Consider the following 7,259-nt stretch of genomic DNA (forward strand, 5'->3'; position numbering starts at 1 on the left):
ACGGAGAGGAAACCCGCGGCTGGAAGTTTCCAACTCTGTTGTGTTTTTACCCTGAGGGACACAATCTGTGCGAAACAACCCACGTCTACTGACCACTGAGATATATTCCTGATTGACTGTATAGAAAAACAAGGGGCTATTTGTATGTATAAATTATTTCACATGCTTTGAGGAGCACTCGTCTTGCTGCCATTTACGTTGAAATATGATTTCCTTGTGTTGGAAGAGAGGATCATCCATTATGAACGTCCCTATCCATCGCAAATGGGAAATAGTCCCATTATAAAGTGTCTACATGCAAACCCCTTGTTACAGGTTCCATATGTCTAGAGACACAACAAGAGAACAATGTGTCACTCTCCAATCACTTAAGTTTAATTCATAAAAAAAGATGAATGTCCAAGATAAGACACCCAATTTAGTTGAAAATCAACCCCTTAAACCTATTGATTGATCCATTGGGGTGGCCCTGACCCCTAGGTTTTGAACCAATGCCTTGTATACAAGTGTACCCAAAAAGGATGTGATGTCAAGGCAGGACATCTCCAACTGGACTTAAGGTCTCCCACCAAACTTCCTCGGCTCTACGCCCACGACATCAGAGAGTAAGTTCTACCTGCGTCACTCGAAGGCACCCACGGGCACAATGGCTGAGATTTGGAGCAAATCCCCTGCTGTCTTAATCATGGCGAATATTGCGTGTCAGTTGTGCAGCACGCTTGGACCTGGCTGACGTTAGTGCTGGTAATTCACCACTGCTGCGAAAGACAACTCCCGGAGTGGCGCTCTCTTCCCCTTCACCCCCCCCTCCCTCTTGCAGCCTGTCCCCCCAGGAGAAAGAGACCATGTGTAAGACAAATAATCATGTCAATGTTTAAGCTTCGGACCTTTACCTGGAGTAAGTATTTTACTTTTATTGAATTATGTTGTGGAATAAATTACATGTCATCATAACTCACTGTTATCCTCCTCTCCCCTCAAAGACACCGCCAACCTGCTACTTACTACACAGTGTTTACTATTCCATGTGCTCAGTCCTCCGCGGCCCGCCCCCTTTCCGCGCTCTGGACCAATCACGTAGCTCGGCCCGTGCGTGGGGAACTCGTCCCGCAGCCAATCGCGTGCCTCCTGTGTCAGCGCGTCATCGAAGAAGAAAAAAAAAACATGGCGGCGCACATCACCAGAGCGGTGAGGCGACTTCTCCCTCAGTAAGTCACTGCGTGGTTTCTTTTCCTATCTCACCTTTCTCACCAAAATGTGCTCCGCTTCTCTTGAAGAAACACGCCGGCGAGATGTGACGGTGCGCGAGACGTCTCCCGCCATGTCATGCTGTCCCGCTGCTGGTCCAATGTCACTTGTTTTAATGGCTGAGGGGGAGAAGCAGGCTAACTTACAGCAGTTAGGAGACAGTGGTTGCTACCGGTGTATGCTCGTTTGTCATGGCCGCTATGTGGAATTCACTGGGTGACAGTGCACCTGTGTCTCCTAAGCAGGTTAGGAGACACCTAACCCGTCTCCTAACATGCTAGGAGACGGGTTAGGAGACACAGGTGCGTCCTTTGCTCCACTGCGCAGGTTCATTCGGAGGAATCTCCCCTCAGTGCACATTATAGGCAGATGCAACAACACAATACTTGACAACATTACCCACATTATATTGCATTATGGGAGGTAAGGATACATCTAGCTACACTATATAGTGAATACACACTCCTGATGAGCGAAACTATGCACTTTGCCAAACAATGCCATTAATGTAAAGCAACACTATGTAACTTTTGGACCTTAAAATAACAGCTTGAAAAAAAAAAAATTGTGCAATGACTTTTTTTATATGTGACGTTCCGCTATTGCCATCGGGGGGGTCTGGGAAAATAACTCGCCTATTATGTTTCTTCTTCGCCCCGACATCCGGCGGATGTACTCGACCTGCTTCTTTCTTGCAGTGATTAAATGTCATATAATGTACCTCACGCCGCAGAGCTCAGTATAGGGTAGCTTTTTATGTAGCTTTTGTTGGTGTTGTCAACAATTGTGTTCGACACACGTCACCCATCCATTTGCGATCCCCAAAAAAAAAAAAGCCCGCGCGCCCCCCACCCCAAAGCGACAAACACAGCTGATCGACCAGGCAGAGCAGGGAGGCGCGCCGCGTTTCAATCCCACCTCCCTCCTTCACCCTGCTGTCGGTCGGTCACAGTGTTCCTTCTGCGTTGTCTTCTATTCGTGATCCTGGTATCTGGCATAGTCCAAATGAAAGTCGCTGGATTGCTGTCGTTCCTGGTCGAAAACAAACGTAAAAACCTCTCGCCAAACAAAACAAAGTCATCTCCCGTCGTACCTTTTAATAATAATTAATAAAGACAATTAATATAATAATATTATTTATAATACAGGAAAAACAGCTAAACCAAATATGCTGGCATCGTACGACACTCACTGCATCTACTGAAATCTGCAAACGACTGAAAGGAAAACGAAAAGAGTGTAATTTAAGATATTTCATTGCAAATAAACTGAATATGAGTCTCCCGGTTTAGAGATTTGTCAATCAGGACTCAGTTATGGGGCTGTTTAGTTTTATTGCTATAAGCGGTATTTCTGATTTATCATTTTTTTTAAATTGACACAATATTAGATACACCATTTAAAAAAAAAAGTTGTACATAACAAAATCAGCAGGATCCTCAGACTTCATGTAATTATGGTAATACATGTTATTGGTATCACTTGCATGTGAGAGACAGTTGAGCCAGTTCTCTCAGGTTGAATCATAACCTGCAGCAAAGGTCAGGGCTCGACCGCTCCGGACTACATCTGTTGGTGTGACCACGTGGCTCCACATTATAAATAATACAATCTGCATGTTTTACTTTTTTAATTAAAAGTAATTATTTCAGTTATCTTTCTTTTGTCTTTCAATCTCAGCCTCAGCTTAAGTATTTCCTCTTAGTTCAGTATGTTGGCATGTGAACGTAGCACTAAACACAAAGTACAGCATGGCCTTATGGAAATGTCTTTTTTATTTGTGTCAATGATGTTTACTCGAAGCACAGAGAACACAATCACATCCCCTGCATCGTTCCCCATCGTTCCCCACTCAAGTTCCTACCCCAAATTCACCCAGTTAATATATATATATATATATATGTGTATATATATGTTTAATTGATTAATCATATATATATAATTAGTTAATTATATATATATATAATTAATTAAATAATTATATATATATATATATGGTATAGGAGGGTGTTACAGGAAAACAGAAACAATTAATGAGTTTTAGAAATTATTGCTATTATTAATTACCTTTCTCCCCCAAATTCAAGGAAGAGAGTGAAAACAAGGAAAAAATAAATACATAAAACCGACCAAGCTAACCGGAAAGAGTTTTTAATGTAATGTCTTCGATTTATCAAAGTGTTGTTTGATCAAACCCCGAGTAGATTTGAAGTTCTCCAATTTTTTTAAAGAACACCCGGAGACTTTCAACCCATTAGGGTTCTCCTGGGTGTCGAGAGGGTTGAGAAAGCAGTTCTGTTTGTGTTTATGCATTGAAGTTGGATCTTCATTGCCCTGAGCACCAATGATGACAAGTTGCAAAAAAATGAGACGTTAAAACTCCACACTCCAAATGTAAAGATATGTTTGTGATCACTGCCCATGCACACAGAACAATACTGGTTCTTAAATGGTTCTTTAAAAGCTTTGTGGTTCCATCACCTACTGAAGAACCATTTTTTCATTTGAAACACCGTTATAGGTTCTTTGAAGTACTATTTAAGGTTCTTTAAAGAACCCTGGTTTGAAAGGTTTTTTGTGGAACCAGAAATGGTTCTTCTATGGCGTCACTCTGAAGAACCATGTTCGGTTCGAGATGGCATCGCGGCGGGGAACGCGGCGTGTTCCCCGCCTGACAGCGGAACCCGGTGGCAAGGATGCGCCCGCTTATTTCCATATGTTGCACACATCCCATCGGATTTATGAAACGATATGAGTTCATTCATTATTCATACTCGGTAGAGTGGAGTGGAGTTATTACCATTTCGCGCCCCCATCAGTGACACCATAAACATTTATGAAATCACAGTTCGCTGGAGGCGTTTTGCCCGCCGCTGTGAAAAGTGGTCACAACTGAGTAGTGGCGCCTTCATTGTTACCTTCGCATTGAAAATGCGGAAGGTTATGTTTTGATCGCCGTGTATTTATTTATTTGTATGCGTGTTATTCGCATAACTCAAAAAGTATTAAACCGAATCACATGAAATTTGGTGGGATGATTGGTTATTATCCGGGGACCATTTGATTAGATTTTGGGATCGATCGGGTCAAAGTTCAAGGTCAAGGGCATGAAAAGGTCAAAATCTTATTTTTACCATAGCGCGGTCAATTTCTATCCAATTGGCATGCAACTAATGCCAACATTTTCAGATTCCAATGCCCAATCTTGTGATATGCGAAGGTATGCGCTCTACCGAGTGCCCGTTCTAGTTCTGTATGTGCTTCTGAATCTGCTTGCTCTCTGAAACACGTCACATGTTTAAAATCGTTAATGTATACCCTGGAATGTTCAAATGTCCCTCTCAAGTTGTGTTATTGCGTTGTTCTAATGCAGTGTTTCTCACATGGGGCTACGTGAAGGCCTTCTAGGGGGTACGTGAGATTTGTTTTAAATATATTTAAAATGAGCATCCATTAAAAAAGCTTTTGAAAATAGTTATTTAATAAATATTCAAAACAATATAAGTGTAAGTTCATAAACTGAAGTATGTGTTAAACCGCAAAATGTCGTGTATAATTTTTTTTTTTCAACCCGAAATGCTTTGCAGCGGTCGTGGGGTCCTCGACTATTTCACAGGCGGTACGTCACTGAGTAAAGGTTGATAACCACTGTTCTAATGTCCTGTATACGCCTCATCTCTTCAGTGCGATGGACAATTGCTTATAATCGTGAAATAACGGGGAAATATAAATGGATTAGAAGGGATCGCCGTGGTGGTCTCGGTTCGTCGACGTAGCTAGAGTGGTTCAAAATATAATATTGCTGTCAGATCCGGCACACGGTGGTCTTACGCACGTATGAGATGTGAAGGGAATATCACGATATCCCCAAATGTGAGGTCCAGAGTTTTTACAAACTTTGATTCGGATTCTGCTGCTTTGATTGTGATTGTGTTTAGTGCTACGTTCACATGCTACTGATCAAGAGGAAATACTTAAGCTGTGGCTGAGATTGAAAGACAAAAGAAAAATTACTGAAATAATTAATTTGAATTAAAACAGTAAAACATGCAGATTGTATCATTACCTTCGCATTGAAAATGCGGAAGGTAATGTTTTGATCACCGTGTATTTATTTATTTATTTATTTATTTGTATGCGTGTTACTCGCATAACTCAAAAAGTATTGAGCCGAATCACATGCATTTTGGTGGGATGATTGGTTATTATCCGGGGACCATTTGCTTAGATTTTGGGATCGATCGGGTCAAAGGTCAAGGTCATGAAAAGGTCAAAATCTTCTTGTGACCATAGCACGGTCAATTTTTATCCAATTGACATGCAACTAATGCCAAAATGTTCATAATTCAATGCCCAATCTTGTGATATGTGAAGGTATGCGCTCTACCGAGTGCCCGTTCTAGTTTATAATGTGGAGCCACGTGGTCACACCAACAGATGTAGTCCGGAGTAGTCGAGCCCTGACCTTTGCTGCAGGTTATGATTCAACCTGAGAGAACTGGCTGATGTTTGGCTCAACTGTCTCTCACATGCAAGTCATACCAATAACATGTATTTCCATAATTACATGAAGTCTGAGGATCCTGCTGATTGTGTTATGTACAACTCTTTTTAAAGTGGTATCTTATATTTTGTCCATTTAAATAAAATTATATATCATAAAAGTCCCACCTACCTTCTTTTTTTGTCACTTCAATTTTTTTAATACGTTTAGTAATATACACATAAAACAAGTACAAAAATGTCAGACATAAACATATATACATATACATACACCCATACACACACACACACCCATACACACACACCCATACACACACACCCATACACACACACACATACACCCATACACACACACATACACCCATACACACACACACCCATACCCCCATACACACACACACATACACCCATACACACACCCATACACACACACACACACACACAGCACACACACACACACATTACCCCCTACCTTCTTAAAATGCACCACCCGATTCACCGGAGCACCTCCTTCAACATCAGCAGCTCTTACTTTGGTCTCGTTTGACATGAGATCCGCTGACCGATGGTCGCCACTCAAAGTGGCCTCCGGTGCTCTTCCTCCGCCTCTTGTTGTTGTTGTGTGTAAATTGTCACGCAGGCCTCATATCTGGCACGAGGAGGAAACTTCCGATAGCTTTGAGTGTTACACGGAGCGTACGTGAATTTTAATATTCCCGTGTCCACACCGGTCAGCGGCGTCGTGACATGTGGCTCTAATTCAACGAGCATGAATCTACCAGAGGCACAAAGCTGAGGATGCTGCCAAACGAGAGTGTGAGGTGATTGTCACGCCAGTCTGGTACGTGTGTGTGTGTGTGTGTGTGTGAGAGTCTTTGTCTGTTTGTGCTTGTGGGGATAGACTGAACAGATAAGCAACACAATAGGTTCTCATCATGTAGTAATCCATCTTTTAACTTCTCACAATTTCTTTTACTTGTCGCATTTTAATATTGACTAAATATCTCGTCGTGAATATGAAATATCTTCCTGGGTATCTTTTTCATCAATAAAATAAGAAAAATACTTGTAATGTGTGTTGTGATGCATCCCCTCTCTCTCTCTCCCTTTTTCTCTCTCTCCCTTTTCCTCTCTCTCTCTCCTCTCCCTTTTCCTCTCTCTCCCTCTCGCTCTCTCTCTCCCTCCCTCTCCCTTTTCCTCTCCCTCTCTCCCTCCCTCTCCTTTTTTCTCTCTCTCTCCCTCCCTCTCCCTTTTCCTCTCTCTCCCTCTCCCTTTTCCTCTCTCTCTCTCTCTCTCTCCCTCTCCCTTTTCCTCTCTCTCTCTCTCTCCCTCTCCCTTTTCCTCTCTCTCTCCCTTTTCCTCTCTCCTCTCCTCTCCTCTTCCTCCTCCTCTTCTCTTCTCCTCTCCTCTCCTTTCCTCTCTCCCTCCCTCCCTTTTCCTCTCTCTCCTCTCCCTCTCTCTCCTCTCCCCTCTCTCCTCCTTTTCCTCTCTCCTCTCCTCTCCTCTCC

The 7,259-nt window shown here is 42.5% G+C and overlaps 1 protein-coding gene across 1 annotated transcript in view; it reads left to right on the forward strand.

Annotated features, from left to right (window-relative positions):
- The first annotated feature begins 1,163 nt into the window (after positions 1–1,163).
- clybl (citrate lyase beta like) overlaps positions 1,164–7,259 on the forward strand; it is a 94,583-nt gene continuing 88,487 nt past the window's right edge. Inside the window, exon 1 of the mRNA XM_056429392.1 lies at positions 1,164–1,208. Within this exon, the coding sequence (XP_056285367.1) occupies positions 1,165–1,208 (44 nt within the window). The 5' untranslated portion in view covers position 1,164. The remainder of the gene's footprint in view (positions 1,209–7,259) is intronic.

Source organism: Pseudoliparis swirei, chromosome 2, assembly GCF_029220125.1.
Source record: "Pseudoliparis swirei isolate HS2019 ecotype Mariana Trench chromosome 2, NWPU_hadal_v1, whole genome shotgun sequence".
Lineage (NCBI taxonomy): Eukaryota > Metazoa > Chordata > Actinopteri > Perciformes > Liparidae > Pseudoliparis > Pseudoliparis swirei.